Source organism: Callithrix jacchus, chromosome 9 (genome assembly GCF_049354715.1).
Source record: "Callithrix jacchus isolate 240 chromosome 9, calJac240_pri, whole genome shotgun sequence".
Lineage (NCBI taxonomy): Eukaryota > Metazoa > Chordata > Mammalia > Primates > Cebidae > Callithrix > Callithrix jacchus.
The window spans coordinates 47,540,476-47,559,810 of NC_133510.1; the positions used below are offsets into that span (position 1 = coordinate 47,540,476).

Here is a 19,335-nt window from a genome sequence, read left to right on the forward strand (position 1 = left end):
TATTCCTAGTGTGTATTTCTTGAAATGTGGTAGAAATTTACTGCTCTACTAACAATGTAGGAAGATGTTTATCTTGCTAGCATATGAATATTTTCAGTAAGAAAATCTTTTCAGGATATATTTATATTATTTAATATTAGGATATAATAGTCATGTGGCTATTATTCATAGAGTGAATGTTCATTCTAATGGAATCCAACTATCTGAGATATAATAAATTATTAGCAGCACATTATAGACCATCTGCCTTGAATAAGGATAGGCATTGTTAATAAGAAAGAGTATGCGAAATGGTTACTGCCTTATTCACACATTTTCTTTTCTGGATATTGTTGTCTAGCCTATATGTAAAATACATTAGAACCCTTATTTCTACTCCAAATGTGTGTATAAAAATTATAAGCTACTAACTATAGCTGCTACTTCCTAAAATAGGACAAACTCTTTTAGCCTAAATTGGTAGGAGAAATGCACTGGGGTTAAGAAGGGTGACTGAGTTATAACAGATCCTTCTATCTAATTATGTATACAGGTGACAAATGCAGAAGTAAAATAGTGCTTAGTGTCTTATGTTTGAAGTGAAAATTGTAATTAAAGAGGGTGTTCTCTCCTACTGGTAGTGCTTTATCATAGGGACTTTGTCTATATTGTGAGTTTGAAAAGAACAATTAAAAGTGATACTGTTTCTGTTTCAGTGAACAGCACACATTTCCCTTATATTAAATACAAATTTTAACTTAATAAGATTAATTGGCATGTTTTAAATAAATTGAACAAAATATTAAATGATGACCATGACTTCTCCAAATCTTGGATTTATGCATAAGCTAACGCGATGATAGTATGATGCCAATTTGCCAACCATGTTGTCTCACAATTGGCATATTTGTGTTCTCAAACTTAAATATTTGCTCAGTTAACTATATTTTATTTTTAAAGATAGACTCTGAATTGGCCTATGGGGAATACAGTCTAAAACTTGATTGGCTAAATAGATATTTGCTATCTTGTAACATAGAATTCCTTAGTTCTGAATCTTTGTTTTTTTTTTTTTTTTTTTTTTTTAAGAAATGAAGAATCATATCACTAATACTAATGCACTGACCTCTTAATAACTATAGCTATTAATTTTTTAAGTCTTTGTCTTGCTTCTTTATTTAGATGAAAAACTATTATATTTAAAGCCAAGAACTATACTTTGGACATTGTTTTATTTCCAGCAGGCTCTAGCATAGAACATTAAAAACAGTAGATGCTCAGCTAACATTTTTAAAATTTACTTATAAAGTAAAATTTTTCAGAAACTATAGATTATTACTAGTCATAAATGTAAAAACATTCAAAATGTTTGCTCATTCTGGTACTTTGGTAGAAGTCCAGTGTTCTGTCTATTGTGCCAGAGAGCCAGGTTCATTGTGGTACTTTGTAATCAGTAAATTACCATCACTTTTTACTGTTGAGTGAAAATCTAAAAGAAGGTAGGTAATGTTTTTGTGTTCATTGAACTTTATATTTGGACTAGCTCTGCATACAACAGAGTCGTTTTCATTGAAGTAATCACTTTTTCTGATTTAGCTTGTCTGTTTTATTGCCATATTATTTTTAGGGACTCCTGAGAGCCTAGCTGAGAAAGAAAGGCAACTCATGGGTATGATCAACCAGCTGACCAGTCTGCGAGAGCAGCTCTTGGCTGCCCACGATGAGCAGAAGAAACTAGCTGCCTCTCAGATTGAGAAACAGCGTCAGCAAATGGAGCTGGCCAAGCAGCAGCAAGAACAGGTGAGTAAGAACTAGTGATGCAATCAAATTATTCAGACATTGCTTTGCCTGCTACTTATAGGTCACTGTACTGGGTACACAACAATGAATAAGAGTCCCTTCCACCTCCCTAGTTAAATAAATTAAAAGGCAAAAAAAAAAAAAAAAAAAACCCACCCACAGATAAAACCCAGATTTTAAGATGCTTATTAACTACTTTGGTGGTAAGTAGCTAGAAGTAATTATAATCAAGGTAAATTTTGATAAATCATGAGGAAAATACCAAAAAAGAACCATGGGGAGTCAAGAGAACGTTTTCAACAAGAAACATTTTGAATGAATTTATTAGAGAGCTGACATTTGAGATGTGCTTTGAAGAACTGGTAGGCTTCAAGAAGTAAAGTGAGTTTCCAGTTGGGGACAGGAAGTTCAGTTACAAGGCTATTATAATACTTTCAATTAAAAAGGGTGAGAATCTAAATTAGTCGGGTAACCATGGACAAAGAGAAAAAAAGGAATAAACAGGTCCACGAGTTATGGTTAGTAGAATTCTTTGAGTAGGCAAAAGGGAAAGGAAAACCATTGAGCCTAATAATAGGGAGATTGAGAATGCCGTCAGTAGAAACAGAGGCAGTCAGGAGAAGAGCAAGTTTGGAAAAGAAAGTAGTTTTATGATGTTGAATTAAAGTTGCTGTCAGGTTGTCCAGTTGGAGGGATGTGAGAGACAGCTAGAAATACCAATCAGTACTTTGGAAGAGAGCTCAGTTGTTTCTTATTTACAGAGAAATGGTGCTTTAAACTGCTGAAGGAGATAACATTCATTCATTTATTTGACAAACAGTAATCAGGGCTTCCTATGTGCCAGGCACTGTACTAACTAATTGCTGAGGCTATCTCAGTTAACCAGAGAGATAAAGCCCCTACATTTTAGTGGAAAGAGAGAGACAGATAAAGGAACAGATAAATTAACAAGATGACATTATATAGTGATAAATAATTTGAAAAAATATAAACACAGTAAAAAGTTAGATGTTGGTTGCTATGACAAGGAGCATTGGCTCCTTAGATGGGGCTGCTGGATGTTTCTGAAGCTTTGGCAGTTAAGCTCAGAACTAACTGATATATAAGAGGCAGCCATGTTAATATTAGGGACAGGAGTGTTTTATGAAGAGGTGTGGCAGGCTTATAGGCCTTAAATTACAATGGTAATAAGAAAGCAGAAAGGAACTAAAAGTGGGTCCTTGGGAGGTACTGGCATATATAACTGGCAGAGAAAGGAATATGAACATATACAGAAAGAAAGATGTGGAAGTGGGGCCAGGAGTGCAATGTATTGGAAACAAAATGGAGATTTTAAGAGATAATAGGGAGCAGTGTTAAATGCTGTAGAAGAGTAGTCATTCTAATAATCAAATTGAAACAAGATTTGTCATTTAGATTCTCATTGTCGGCCTTGAAGAGTGAGGCTTCTATGGTGTTTTAGTAGCCGAAATCAGACAATAAGACTTGGAAAATGCATAGTAGGAAAATGGAGGCAGTGCCTATGAACTATTAAAGAAATTGGTAGTAAATGGAAGGTATGATAGAGGGGAGGTGTCATAGTTTCACCTTATGTAGAAGTATGGCTCTCTTTTTCATGGCTAAGTTCTTTTCCTGTTCCATGTTCTAGACATATTCCACAGACCATCCCAAGTGGAGGATGGCCACTATTTAATATTTGCATGTCTACATATCCTAGAAAAACCTTCTAAACATCTTTCCAAGTACAAGTTAGCAGGGTTGAATGACATGAAGAAATACTCAGTTTATGTTTGAGGAGCTCCTTTTTTCCATCCCCCTATTTTTCTTTTACTCTTCTCTGCTTGGTGGTTTATGGTTTATCTCTGATTAAAAGTTGTTAGTTTTATTTTTAATGAAGTGCCTCATCACTTTCATTAAAGATGTTTTTGGCTTGTTTTTGGATATGGCCCATATGCTTTACCCCTATGATAGAAGAGTTTGGAATGCTTGCCAGTAACAGTATAAAACAACAGCACTCTTTCCTTGTCCTTAACTCTGAATCTTTCAGTCAACTGAATTCTGGAGAATCCTAGGAGTCTCCGAATATGTAGCTTGGCCGGGGATATTTTTTGTAGATAATCTCTATTTGCTTTGGTGGGCCTGAGGGCACACATGTCCTGAAAGATCTAAGCAATGACTGATGGAGAGGAAGTTTCTTTTTTTCTCTTTTACATTTTGGCCCATCTCTGAAGATCATGAAAGGATTCTAGAATCCTTTGATTCTAATAGTTTCCCAAGACCGCTGACATTCTTCTTGGAACTTTACAAACCCCTAAGTTCTTCAAGAATTTCTCTCCTGTGTAGGAGAGATGTCCTGCGGTGCTGCTTCCACAGCCTGGGAGAAGATCCCGGGTGATAGCCACAGGTCATGTATCTAGAGCCCATTCAGCTCTCCCAGCGCTTCTCCACCATACATAGCAGGTATGCACAGGTACCACTCTGTGGTAGCATATTCTTCCATGAAGGGCATTTAATACTTATTCTTTAAGGGTCAGGGAAGGTGCATCTTCTCCTCTAAAGTCTTTTTCTGATACTCCTTCCAGCACTCCCTACTGAGTGTCAGATGTTCCCATTCTGTGCATTCTAATACTCCTGATGTAGCTGTTACCAATGCCAGAGGACCTGTTTACTGACGAGCCTTTCCTCCAGATTCTGAGCTCCAGCCCACATTCATCAATTAGACAAATATTCATTGACCACCAATTTGATGCCAGGTTTTGTTCTAGTTAGTGGGAATAGAATGGGAAATAAAACGGACAAAAACCCCTCATATATTGAAATCTAGCTGAGAGGGGTAGACAATAAATAAACTGTAAACTATATGTTGGTAAGTACTATGTTGAAAAATTAAGCGGGGCATTGGGAATGAGGGTATTATCTATGGGTTTATGTTCTTTTAAAATGGGTGCTCAGGGAAGACATTATTGACTAAAAACATTTGAGCAGAAACCTGTAGGATGTATGGGAATGAGCCATGGGGCTATCTAGGCAGAGTATTTCAGACAGAGGAAAAAGTAAGTGCAAAGGCCCAGAAGCAGGAATATCCTTCAAGGCAGGAGCATGCTTGGTATGTAAAAGAGGCAGTTAGGAATGCAATGTGGCAGGTGTGGGATGACAATAAAAATTAAAGATGATATGAAATCACAGAGGTAAAAGAAGGCCAAATCATATAGGGCCTTGAAGGCATTATATGCACACTGGCCTTTTTGATGAGTGAGAGAAAAGAGTTTTGGAGAGGTGAATAGCATAACATCACACACACATATACATATATATGTGTACATATATATATATATTTTTTTTCTTTTTCTTTTTTTGAGACAGAGTCTCTTACTGTCACCTGGGCTGGAATGCAGTGGTGCAATCTATGCTCACTACAACCTCCGCCCCCCAGGTTCAAGTGATTCTCCTGCTTCAGCCTCCTGAATAGCTGGGAATATAGGTGCCTGCCACCATGCCCGGCTAATCTTTTAGTCTCACTATGTTGGCCAAGCTGGTCTTGAACTCCTGACCTTGTGATCTGCCTGACTCGGATGCCCAAAGTGGACTTATATTTTAAGAAGTACTCTCAGGATGCTGGTTTGTGATAGACTATAGGGAACAGGAGCAAAACACAAAGAGCATATGGAGGCCATTACAACAGTCCAGACAAAGGCACAGTGAACAGAAGAAAGTGCACAGGAGGTTGAAGTAGTCAGGTTCTGGAGTATTCTGAAAGTTTCATTAAAATGATTTAAATGGCAATTGAAATATTGATATGTGGGAGGAAGGAATGAGACTTAATAGAAAAGATAATCTTTCTTCTTCTACTGTCTCCTTTATCACTTTCTTCAGGAAAAATAATTGTGGGTCAGGCATGGTGGGTCATGTCTGTAATCCCAGCACTTGGGAGGCTGAGGTGAGTGGGTCACCTGAGGTCAGGAGTTCACGACCAGCCCGGCCAACATGGTGAAACCCTGTCTCTAGTAAAAATACAAAAAAATAGCTGGGCATGGTGGTGGGCACCTGTAGTCCCAGCTATTCAGGAGGCTGAGGCAGGAGGATTGCTTGAACCTGGGAGGAGGAGGTTACAGTGGGCATAGATCATACCATTGCACTCCAGCCTGGGCAACAAGAGTAAACTATGTCTCAAAAAAAAAAAAAAAAAAAAGAAAGAAAAAAACTTTTTTTTACCATAGTCCAAAGATAAAATTAAAGTATTAAAACAATTATAATTATACCAACATCCATAAAGGAGGTAAAATTTTTTGTGTGTAGCCATGTAGACTCATCCTCATCACGTGGGTTCTCTACTTTTATTCATGGTGATGTATCATTTTTTTTCCTGTATTTTTTACTTTTGGATACAGAGGCTAAGATTTTTTTTTTTAATGAAAATAATGGCGATTATTACTTGATGAGAATGAGATCTAGAACTTATTTATAAGACAGTGATAAGTTTTAAGATGTTAGAAGTTACATCCTATCCCATGCGATTAAATGTTTACAATTTTCATCTCATCTATTAATGCATTCTTCTTATCAGATGTCCATTCAGCATTCCTTTATAATGGACTTCCTGTGAATAGTGATTAAAATTTACATGGCCTCTACTATCACTGAATTTATAGACTTCTCCTTAGGAGACAGAAAGATGTGAATAACAAATAAATAAACAAATATGAAGTCATAGCATGGGCATAATGTTAAGTAAATGTAGGGAGTGTTGTAAGTGCAAACAACAGTGGGTATGGGAAGTCATTGTGCTGTTCCCTAAGTTAGGAAATATTTAAGATGACTATATGGAAGGCTAAATCTCAAATTTAGTTTTGGGCCTGTTGAACTTGAGGTACCTTTGAATAAGTCTCTCAATAAGTGGATCTGATGATTAAAACAAAGATCTAGGCTAGAGAAACAAATTTAGAAGTACTTGGCTTACGTGTGGAAGTAAGTACGAAGGAAAAGAGCAAAAATCTAAAATTGAGAGAATTACAACATTTAGTGGCTGGAAAGAGCCATTAAAGGTGACTAAGAAGGAAAAGACATGAGAGGTAGAAATGAAACCAGGGAAGTATGATGTCACAGAAGCCAACAGAGAAAGTTCATGATCAAAGGAAAGCATTTGAGTGTTGAATTCTGATGAGACATCAAAAGGCGAGAACTGATAAATGCTTCAGAATTTTTAAATAATGGGTGTGATTGACAATCTTCTTAAGAATCATTCTGGTAGAGAAATGGAAACAGAAACGACAATGGTATGTGTTGAGTTGGTAGTTAGGGGTTTGTGAGAGGCAGTAATGAGAAAATTATTTATCTAAAAACAAAAAATTACCAAAAACTTTACTAATAAATCCAGTGTCTTGCAATACTTTGTGCTACTCTGAACTCCTCAGTCTTAAACCTACCCCTCCCCATTTGTGAAACACTGTTATAGAAAAAGGCTGAGAATGTCAGAAGCAGCGCCTTCTTAAGGTATCACTAAGAAGAGGGATGCTTGAAAACCAGACATTTCTTTCTGGGGTTGATCACTGTCATAGTGTCTTAGGCTTCATTTGTTTTAGGCCAAAAGAAACATAACTGCTTCTAAAGATTGAATATCTTCCTTGATCTTACTTAGTATGAATTGCTAAAAGTTTAGGAGCACAGACACATCTATTTTCATCATCTTATTCAATGTCAAATCAAACTTAGAGAAACAGAACATTAGTAACTTCCCTCTGGGACTACAATATACTTGTAAATTTCTCATGTGCAATTTCTCCGCAGATTGCAAGACAACAGCAGCAGCTTCTGCAGCAACAACACAAAATCAATTTGCTCCAGCAACAGATCCAGGTCAGAAATCATAATTTCAATATACTTATAATTTAAAAATATATATATTCTGTTTCTTATTCTTAAATACCTAACTGAAATGACCTCCAAAATAAAAATTACTGCCATGTGAATCTTGCAAATGGTGTTTGTCAGTCACAGGCCCTATTGTGTCAGGGAGCTTCAATCTAAGCAAGCTAATAGTTATTTTCATCTTATACTGAGAAGAAATTATTGTTGATAAAGGTTTCATTTTCTTTATATGTTACTGTTAAAATGTGTCTATAAGTGTTCTTAACTGGGTAGGGGCAGGGAACCGAAGCAGAAAGGTACCTAGGTTTTCAGTTAAGAGGAGTGCCAGAGGGAACTTTTTTATTATATACCCGAGAGCCATGTGTGATAAAGGTGGAGCATAGGGTCGATAATAATTTGGTGTTCAAGTCAATTTACCCGTGGTTTTGCTTGGAGAAAACAAGGCTGAAGGCCGTAGGACCTCCATATTTTTATTATATGGAAATTTGCAATAATAAGGGGCGTCAATACAGAATGAAGTCGCTGTATTGATAACAAAAAGAAAAAACGTTTCCAGTGATGTCTTGTTTCCACCACTTGCTGGTGTCATAAACTTTGACAAAAGTTCACGTTTGTTTCCCTTCTGACAGTTTAATTTCTGAACAGCACTTATTTCACATAGAAATTCCTGAGGATTAAAGGAAATCATGGATAAAGAGCCTTAGCACAGTGTCGAGCACATAGTAAATGCTCAATACTCACTTACTATGACTATCGAGGAATCTGATTCCTGTAAGTGTGAATCCAACCCATGTAACATCATCCATCTGGAGGCAGCTGTTAGCTTTGCAGTATGCTGATCTGGAGAGAAATTCATGATTCTCTTAGTTATGTCTTGAGATCCAACATATTTTATTAAGTATAAATATCATAAATGACAGGAAGCAAATGTGTCAAAATTATTTCACTCTTTATTAATTATGTTTTTACCTCTTTGCCAACCAGATTTCTCCCATTTTATCTAATTGAGTCAGGCACACTTCATTTCAATGGATTTAACAGACCTATCACTCACTGTTCTTCTGTCTTATTCTACCTGGGATTTTAATGACCCGTAGACAGTTTCAGGGAGACAGTGGATGCTCAGTAAGATGTTCCAGCCAGGGATCTTTTCCTTCCTTAACTGTAATTGTGATCAGCACATTTCTAACATGTTATAATCCATTCATAGCTGAAGTGTGGCTATTCATTTCAGTGGTTTACAACTGTTCGTTGAACTTCATGTTGTTCAGTCAAAGTACACAGACTTTTTACTTGATGGTACCTAGTTATCTGTATTTAAAATTTTATTCATTATCAAAACATAGGGATTAATATTGGTATGGCACTTTCTTATTCTAAGTAAAGTAATCCATAATCAGCAATGTGGTAGTCACTTGATTTCACTGCAGTTTGATAAGTAAACCAATAGTTTTAGATTTTATAATTTGTATGATACTGAAATAAGTCCCTTGTTAAACAGAATGACAAAAACACATTTAAACTCATATTGTAAATGTGTGAAAGGCTCAATAAACTGTGTTCTGACCAACTGGATTAGGCAACACCTTCAGTGCTTTCTTAGGAATTATTCCACCATTATGACCACTACATTCACAATGTGGATTTTAAGTCCTGTCATAAGGACAAAAAGTTGAAATGGATGGATTCTTGCTTGAGAGCATGAAACACCATAATTTATAAGTCAGAACATTTTTTAATGAAAAGCACTTAAAATGATATGTTCTAGAATTTCTATGACTATAGAAACTACGTTCCAGAGAGCAAAGGCCAAGTTCAACAGCATGCCCAAGACCACACAATCAGAAACTGGTGAAGCTAAAATAAGAAGCAGTTTTCTGACCAGCAATAGAACTTTTGTGGAGTATGAGAATTTTAAAAGCTTAGAATTTCCATTTGATCGAAGTGTTAAATGGCCAGCCTCCACTGTTTCATAGTGGGGGGAAAAAAGTCCCTAAAGGAAATAAAGTCCCACTAAAAGTAATTAGAGGGAAACATTGAGATATCGAGATATTATATATGTGTATTTGTCTTCTTTCTAGGCTGCAGATAAATGAAAGTGACAGTCAGAACCCTTTCAGGCAACCAATGAGTGCTGAGCAAGACTGATAACCTGAAAGAAATTCATTTTCACAGCTTCTAGTATATTCATTAACTAAAAGCATAGTTCTGAAACATATTTTGTAAATTGTGAATTTGGAGAAGTTTTATAAACACTTAATAGTTATGAAAGTAACAATATATTTGAATTATTTAGTCTATTGCGAGATTGTTCAGACAATTATGGGAAGCTCTGAGGTAGTGGCATATGTAGAAATAGGAAATTAAAAATGTAGAACAGACTCGTTTTTCCCACCACATAAATTATTGCCATATTTCATTTTAGAATGTTTTTTCGTCCCTTTCCTCCTCCTTCCTACTGCCTCCTTTTTCTTGGAATCACAGGGCAAGGATGAAGACTAGTAAATATAGAATCTGCTATCACGGAAGGCAATTGAAATGTTAACAAATATTATGATATTTATTTTAATTAAAAATGCATATATAATTGAATGCTCACAAAATAATTTACTAGATTATCTTATTTGATATTCGAAGACACTCATCTAGTATTTTGATTTTTTTCTTTTTTAAATCTGGTATCTTGATACCTTGTAGAAATAAATACACTGACTTACATCTTCATCCTGATTTGTACTTTCTTAGATGCTTGGTACCACTGTTGTTGTTCCAGACCTTAGAAAACAATGTATATATTGATGGAGTAGTAGACAGCAGTGTATTATAGTCCACAATTAAGTATGCCTTTAAAATATTTGTTTCATGTATGAATACAAAAGGTCCAATTGGTCCAATTTTAGCAAAGGAATCCACTACATCAGATGGGTTAGGCATATCTGCTGGGTGGATTCGATTGCTAAGTTAAATGTTAGAGCTGGGCAATTTTTTTTCATTTGATGGATATGTTAAATGACAGGAAAGATAATATTTCTCACATTTTGCTTATTGTTCTTGTAAGATCTCACTAAAGAGACATCAATTTAGACATTTTAATTCCATTTGAAATATGTATCATTTGATTTAAAAAGTATGAACAAGTTTGTATATTTGTGTGTATACACAAACATTTACATACTCTAATACCTTAGTATATTACTCAGGGTTCTCCAGAGTCATAGAATCAATAGAAGACATAGATATAGATGATATAGATATAGATGATTTAGGTGTATATATTGTTAGATATGTGAGAGGGCACTTACTGGGTGATTGGCTCACACAATTATGGTTATGGAGGCTAAGTCCTGCAACAGGCCTTCTGCAATCTGGAGACTCTGGGAGGCTGGCAGCATGGTTCTCAGTCCAAGTCCAAAGGCCTCAGAACTAGGGAAGCTGTTGATACAACTCTCACTCCAAGGCCAGTGGCTTCAGAACCCTGGAAGCTGCGAAAGTACAAAGATCAAGGAGTCTGAAAGTGTTGTTAGGACAGAAGAAGACTGTATCCCAGTTCCAGCAGACAGAGCCACGCATTCACCTTTTCTCTGTTTTCGATCCTCAGCACATTGGATGGTGCCTGCCCACATTGAGAGGGTGTTTGTTTCCCACTTAGACTCACATGCTAATCTCCTCTGAAAGCAACCTCACAACACACCCCGCAGCTTTCTATGTGATCCTTAATCAAGACAAGTTGACACCCAGAATTAATCATCACATATCCAGGTTATTTCAGATTTTTCTTGATCTTCTTAATTTTTTCCCAACCTCTGATGAAAAGAGTGATGGTAGGTTTAACTGTATAGTAAACCTACTCTAGAGAAAATGCCACAAGAATCTGCAAGTGAGCCGATTTTATTTAATTGTTTAGGATCAGTTCTTTCTATGTTTTTATTTCTTTAGAAGCAACCTTAGCTCTAAAACTGCATAATGATGACTGGATTAAAAACTCAGTCTACATTTCTTCTTATAAATACTTTGAAGGGTTACAGTCTTCTGCAGAGTTTACGCACCTAATTCATTAAGAATGTTTTCTGTTATTGTTTGCAGTATCATAAATCAGTTTACAAATACCAGAAACATCCATCTTCTCTCAAGAACAAGTTCACTTCTCTATGAGACTGTTAATTTTAGGAACACTAAGAAGTTTGTCTTATTTTTCTACTCTTCAGCAGTATCTCCTAATATTTTTGTTTATTGACTTAAAAGAGAAATTTTTTATTTCAACTTACTGTATCAAGCTAACTTTAATGCACATTAATACATGAGATGAAATTTATAAATATATCAGAATAAGATATCTTTCTAGATTTTTGGGGGAGGGGAAGCTTTTTTCTCCCCCTCTTTTTCTGTTGACTATTCTATAGTCCTCATCTTTTAGCACTTTTATTTTCTGTTTTCTTTTTTTACATTAAATCAACCTGTTTCTAATATTGATAGTTAGTTGATTTATGTTTCCGGGAGTGATCCTAGACCAGTGGTTCATCTTGACCTGATTCACTGTTTTACAGGAAGTGACTGAGTGACCTCTGCTCAGCTTCCATTGGGACAACAAATTGAGTGTTCCTGGAGACCTAAGTTTCCTTTAGTCTTGAAACTTCTGGTGAGACAGGGTTTCTATAGCTTCGGGAATGTGTGTGACAAGCAAGTCCTAGTTAGAAGTTTCCTACGCCTTTTCAGTAATACTTAATGGAATTTAAGTTTCTTTATAGCATCTGATAGTGCTAATCCAAAAATGTATTCTAGCATGAAATCTACTTAAGATATTTTTTAAGTGCAAGTTTAAAGATACTATACTTTTGTACTTCTTTTCAACTGCATTTTTTATGATTCCCACACCAGGGCATTGGTGTTTGAACTTTTATAAGAGATTCCAAAAATGTACCCCATTTCCCTGTCTGATTAACTTTTCCAACTATTGTTCATTGTGTTCTCTTGCAAGCAAAGAATTGGTATTTAATAATCTCCTGTCATTGTTTCTGATTCATAAGGTAAGCATGTGCAGGACTAGTCATAGCTTTGGGTCACTGATTCTGTCTGGACCTAAAGGTAGAGCAAAGAAAATATTTCCATTCTTTTGTATTCTTAGCTTGGCAGGCATTGTATAGTATACATGAAAGAACTTGGTTGCTTTAGGTGATACATGATTATATTTACCTGTATGAAATGCAGTTTTAATTATGTTAAATAGTTTTTAAAAAAATGTTTGAGAACAGTGTTCTGGAATAAGATACACCAGAATTCAGTCTTTGCATCTTCACACCTGGTATCTGCTGTGTGATCTGGGGAAAATAGTTTATTCCTCTGAGTTTCATTACTCCAATCTATAGAAAAGGAAATATGATGCCTAACACACACCTGGTTCTCTGAAGGTTAAGTGGTATCCTGACTGGTATTTAGCTAGTACATGGGCTAAACATTTTGCCAAAGTCATTAGAGAGAAAAATGTGTTCTTTCTGTATTTCCGATGATGGGCAATTCATGAAAGTTTCCAGCAAGAGGAGGATTTCTAGGAAAAAAAAAAAAAGAATATTCTTTACATGGCAGTAGTCACTAAAAACTGTCAGTATTCCAAATTCATATGATTTTAGAACTACAGGAGGTTTTTAGAAAGGCTTTATTTAGACCTATCTCTCATTTTGATGTTTGTAAACTAAAACTAAGTAAGGTTAGAAATTTTTCCCAGTGTCACATAAGTTGTTTCTTGTGGAACGATGGCTTGATTCCAAGTTACCGGAGTTTTGTCCCAGTTCATTTTTATTTTACCAATATTCTACCATTTAAGGCTTAATGCCTCAAAGTTTTAAAATGAGTTTTCTTGGCCGGGCGCGGTGGCTCACGCCTGTAATCCCAGCACTTTGGGAGGCCGAGGCGGGTGGATCACGAGGTCAAGAGATCGAGACCATCCTAGTCAAAATGGTGAAACCCCGTCTCTACTAAAAATACAAAAAATTAGCTGGGCACCGTGGTGCGTGCCTGTAATCCCAGCTACTTAGGAGGCTGAGGCAGGAGAATTGCCTGAACCCGGGAGGCGGAGGTTGCGATGAGCCGAGATCGCGCCATTGCACTCCAGCCTGGGTAACAAGAGCGAAACTCTGTCTCAAAAAAAAAAAAAAAAAAAAGAGTTTTCTTTCCCTGGGAACTTATTCCTATACGGTAAAAATATAACTTGATTTATGTACAATTGAACCATTAAGTTGCAGTCATGGGCTCAACCAATTTGTGATAAAGGTTTCATTTCATTGGAACCAAAGTGCTCTGAGCTCCAACTAATGTTTTGCTATATGAAATAAAATACATCATAACTGAACAGGGTACGGTTTCTTGGCATTCAGATAGATTAGTAGAGGAGGAAACATGTAAATACAAAGAAGTAGCTTTAAGGATGACTTTTTTCTTTGTATTTTCTGGTTGTAGAGCTTTCATTTGAGAATACAGGTGGCCTTCCCTATAGAGTTCATAAGGATAACTGACTGCACCTCTGTCCTTTCACTCAGTGGGAGCCACTTTAAAATTCCTTAAGTGTTCTCTGTTTTGTTTTGTTTTTTCTTAATTGTCTCCTGGCAATTACCTAATGGTAGAAATCCAGTCATTCATCTTATTTCTCTGTCTAGACAAACCTGTCTCTGTAGACAGAGATACAGATTGACAGGTATATCTATTTTCTTCTTCATTGATAAAACACATGCTGCATGGCTAAGAAAGTCCTGAAAAGAAATGAAAGCAATCATCTTGAGCCGCGTTTTCTATACTTTACTGCTTTTTTTTTTTTTGAAATGGAGTCTCGCTCTGTCACCTAGGCTGTAGTGCAATGGCGTGATCTCAGCTCACTGCAACCTCTGCCTCCCAGGTTCGAGCTATTCTCCTGCCTCAGACTCCCAAGTAGCTCAGACTACAGGCACCTACCACCACACCCAGATAATTTTTTGTATTTTTAGTAGAGACAGCGTTTCACTGTGTTAGCCAGGACAGTCTTGATCTCCTGACCTCATGATCTGCCCACCTTGGCCTTTTAAAGTGTTGGGAGTATAGGCCTACTTTACTATTCTTTACTCAGAAGGAGCCATTTTAAAATCTTCAAGTTTTTATTTTTTGATAGACCTGCTCCTAGTATTTACTTCTCTATCAAAAAATTTAATTATAATGCTATTTCTGACGTATCAACTTTAAATAGCATGATCCTGGAAACATGACGATTTACTAGCTCCCTTATTGCCACTCTGATATCGATTGCTTTCCCTTTCCTCAAGATGTGGTTATGTATTACTTAAATCTGTTGAGTAGGTAGTATTAAACTGCATATAACTTTCAACCCTTTTTGTTCAAATATAAAGTGTTCCTTGACACTGCCTTTTCATGAGGATGCTGAATCTACTCTTCTCTCACTCCCAACTGCCAATTTCTGTTATTTTTTTCTCCTTATGTTATTGGTCTTATTATCTCCATAAATTGCTCCAAACTCTTATGAATAAATAAAACATCGCGAATCCCCTTTTCCGGGAAATGTGCTTTCTATGCCTCTGACCTCCTGTTTTAGATGAATTTATCAAACATGAGAGGTTATATTGACACAGGATTTTTAACTACTCTATGTTCTTGATATTTTGAACTTTTTAATATTTTTATTGAGACCCTATTTGAAATAACAAAGTCTGTATTGTTTTAAGTTGATTACTATATTGATGTGTTGTTTATAACATTGTTTAGAAGTTGTAATCCTGGTTTTATAACTTAAAATATTTTAAAAAGCATATAATGGAAGGACATTTTTTATTTCATTATGTATCTGGAATCTCAAATTTTCTTATTACTTTTATTTTCCTGTTTTCCCATTTCTGTATTTCTTTCTTCTCCAATCTTTGCAGTATGATTTCTGAAGTGAATCCTGGGTTCATTTAATCTATTTAGATAATTGTTTAAACTTTGGTTAGTGTTGCTATAATCTAAAGAAGAGAGATCTGCATGTAAACTGAAATATCAGAGCCACGGAACCAGTGGGCTTCAGCATTGGGAACATTTTATCCAAATCTGCCATGTGTCTGGAACAGCTGCTTTTTCACTAGTTGTAAATATGGCCATTCTGGAATCATTGAGACCGGCCCAGAAGGCAGATGACAGTCATTTTTCCCATGACTTTTCAACCTCTTCCCAAACAAAATTACCTGTGGACAAATGAACTGTTTCTAGCTGAGGCCTCTGTAGTCCATATCCTCTTAACAAAATAGGGGCTATCAGTGCTTAGATAAGCCCCTGGGAAGGTAATTTTTAAGTAGTAGGAAACAAAACAAAACAAAGCAAGTCAACAACAAAAGAAAGATTTGGGAATGTTGGTTGAAGTCAGTATGTTGGTCCAAAATGAAGCACTTTAGTGTGTAAATTAAATGCTATAGCTGGGAGTACTCCCAAAGTCTTTAGAATGAATTTCTATCTCCTGTCTTTCAAAAGAGATAACAAATAAGCAGAAAAATAAATGCCATTGAAATTAACAGAATGCTAACAAAATGGGTTAGTCTGTGAAGAGCACAGTTACATTATGATATAAGATATACATTCCAGATATCTCTAACATATGGCAAATATGCCTCAGCCCCCTACACAGAGTACTAACTTCTATTCTTTTGAGCTTTTGCTAGTAAATTTTCATGTAACTTACAAACAATGCAAAACTGACTTCTCTCTCTGTCCCTGACTGTCTCTCTCTCTCTCTCTCTCTCTCTCTCTCTCTCTCTCTCTCTCTCTCTCTCTCTCTCTCTCCTCTCTCTTGGTGTTAGGGGGGTGTATGTATTTAGCACCATTATTCTTCAGAAAATGAGCCAAACAGGTGAATAAATTGGGAAAGAAAAGATGAGTAAGGAATTAAGGATACCTTTGTGCCACTAGGTTTATTCCTAGTTTTCCTTTGAAGCAAATACAAAAGGGAAAACTGGGATAGCTTATTCTGTAAAGAGATCCTTCTAGAAGGGGCAAATTCTCAGTCTTCATCATACTTGATCTCACAGCAGCATTTGAAAAATTTGGCCACTCCCTCATTTTTGTAATACTTTTCAGTTGGCCTCCGAAACACCACAATTTGCTTTTCTCTTTAACTCTCTATTTCTTATTCCCAATCTTATTTGGTAGATTCTCTTCCCATCCTTAAAAGGCTGAATTGTGATAATGCTCCATCATCTGACTTCCATATATACACTTACTTTCTAAATAGTCTCAGTTGGTCAGTGGTTTTATATGTCACCCTGAAAGTAATTTTGCAAAATATGTCTCTCCAGCTTAAATTTCTCTCCTCATCTTTACAGTCCTGTACCTTAGTTCCATTTAAATGGTGATATGGTTTGGCTGTGTCCCCACCCAAATCTATTCCTCGAATTGTAGCTCCCATAATTCCAATGTCATGGGAGGGACCCAGTGAGAGGTAATTGAATCATGGGGGTGGGTCTTTGCCATGCTGTTCTCATGATAGTGAATAAGTCTGATGGTTTTATAAAAGGTTTTATAAATAGTTAATGGCTTACAAATCCTAAGATTACTAATTTAACCTTATTGCTACTGGAACTCTACTAATCTTTAAGATAGGAGATTTATGTACCTTAAACTGTTTGATTGGGTTACAAATCCGCCTCTACTAAAAATACAAAAATTAGCTGGGCATGGTGGTGCATGCCTGTAGTCCCCTGCACAAGCTGTCTGTTGCCTGCTGCCATGTAAGACGTCCCTTTGCTCTTCGTTCATCTTCACCATGATTGTGAGGCTTCCTCAGCCATATAGAACTGTAACACTATTAAACTTCTTTCCTCTGTAAATTACCCAGTCTTGGGTATGTCTTCATTAGCAGTGTGAGAACAGACTAATACAAATGGACACCTAATAGGCACCTCAAAGTTCACATTTTAAAGACATATCCTTCAATTATCATCCCCAAATTCATTCTTTCCCAGTTTCTCCTCCTCTGAATATGATTCCATTTGCCTGTTTTCTGTGGTGAATACCTAGGAGCCATCCTAGAATCCTCATTCTTTCACATTTTGCAACTAATCCATCTACGTTGCTTTTGTACCCATTATCTGTCAAATTGACCAATGTCACTCTGGTCTAATTCACCATCATATCTCAGACTACTACAGTTAGCTCCTAATCATGTCGGTCACCCTATTTCCTTTATTTACCCACAGGTTGATTTTTTTATGTAGCTGCTAGAGTGATCTTTTTTTTTTTTTTTTTTTTTTTTTGAGATGAAGTTTCACTCTTGTTACCCAGGCTGGAGTGCAATGGCATGATCTCAGCTCACTGCAACCTCCGCCTCCTGAGTTCAAGCAATTCTCCTGCCTCAGCCTCCCGAGTAGCTGGGACTACAGGCATGCACCACCATGCCCAGCTAATTTTTGTATTTTTAGTAGAGACGGATTTGTAACCCTATCAAACAGTTTAAGGTACATAAATCTCCTATCTTAAAGATTAGTAGTTCTAGTAGCAATAAGGTTAAATTAGTAATCTTAGGATTTGTAAGCCATTAACGATTTATTATAACACCTTTGAAATGTCATTCTATTTTGATAAATTTTTGACTTGATATCATAAATAGGGAAAAAATATGATCTCCCTTTGTACAGTACTAGTAAGAAGAAGCAGCCTATTGCAGAGTAAGTATTTGGCACTCTACAGAGGTCGTCTTACATTATCAGCACAAGAATTCAGTAAGTTTGTGTTATTATATCCATTTTATAGATGATAGAACTGAGGCCTGTGTGTGTGTGTATGTGGGTGTGTGTGTGTGGTTATTCTGAGATTCTGACAGTTGAGTACTTTGTAAACTGAAAGGGTGCCATCTTCCTCCCTCTTCTTACTAGAATAGTAATGAGTGATTTAATTCAGATGATCTCTGGAAAATAAGAGTAGTTGGTCTTTTCAAATGAGTTAAATCCATCAAATTGGCAAATTTGGCAGGATTTTTTTAAAAAGTAATTTATTTTTGCTTTCTGCAGTAACATACAGTAAGAGATTGTCCTTTTATAAATGGTGAAAATAAATATTTATAAATCGGGAAAAGACATGTTCCGCATATACAAATATTGAATACAACTAAAATTTTACTGATAAATGCTAAAAAGTAGGATGTTATGCTTATAGCAGATAAATATCATCTCTTTAGAAAGAATTATCTTGAGACTTGTATCTATGTAGTAAATTAGAAAAGGTGATCTAACTTTTATAATGCACATAAATGTTTAACTAAAATAAGTAAACTGAGCAAGTTTTAATGTCATATACACATTTAATTATAGATTTATATTTATGTGTGTACATAGTATATGAGTTCATACACACTCAGGTTTCTATATATCTTTTTTTTAATCATTTACTTTTCCTTTATCCTCTCTGTTTATTGTATGTGTATGTCTGTGTGTATATATCTGTGTATAATTTTTCTCCTCTAATTACCACCATTTAGTTCCGAATACACTTTTAATTCTCTTTCTACTTCTGTGTCCCTTTTCATGGCTCTGCCAAACCTGATATCTATACCCTTTGCTGAGTTGTCTGACATAGCCACTCGGGATTTTTTTTTGCTCTTTTTGTTTTTCCCTCCCATGCATAGTTCATTTCTCTGGCCTTTTTCCTTTTTCTTTTCATTATCCAATTGGATTTGATGTTTTCGTTGAATAA

The 19,335-nt window shown here is 36.0% G+C and overlaps 1 protein-coding gene across 32 annotated transcripts in view; it reads left to right on the plus strand.

The window, feature by feature from the left end:
- Positions 1-19,335, plus strand: part of SOX5 (SRY-box transcription factor 5) — a 1,034,770-nt gene that overhangs the window by 823,925 nt on the left and 191,510 nt on the right. For 30 of the 32 annotated variants that reach the window (XM_035258425.3, XM_078339089.1, XM_078339088.1 and 27 more), the window contains 2 exons: positions 1,607-1,779; positions 7,564-7,632. In XM_035258425.3, coding sequence (XP_035114316.1) covers positions 1,607-1,779; positions 7,564-7,632 — 242 coding nt within the window. Of the gene's footprint in view, positions 1-1,606; positions 1,780-4,093; positions 4,240-7,563; positions 7,633-19,335 lie in introns of those variants that run through there. The other 2 variants (XM_035258441.3, XM_035258440.3) reach the window with 1 other exon arrangement.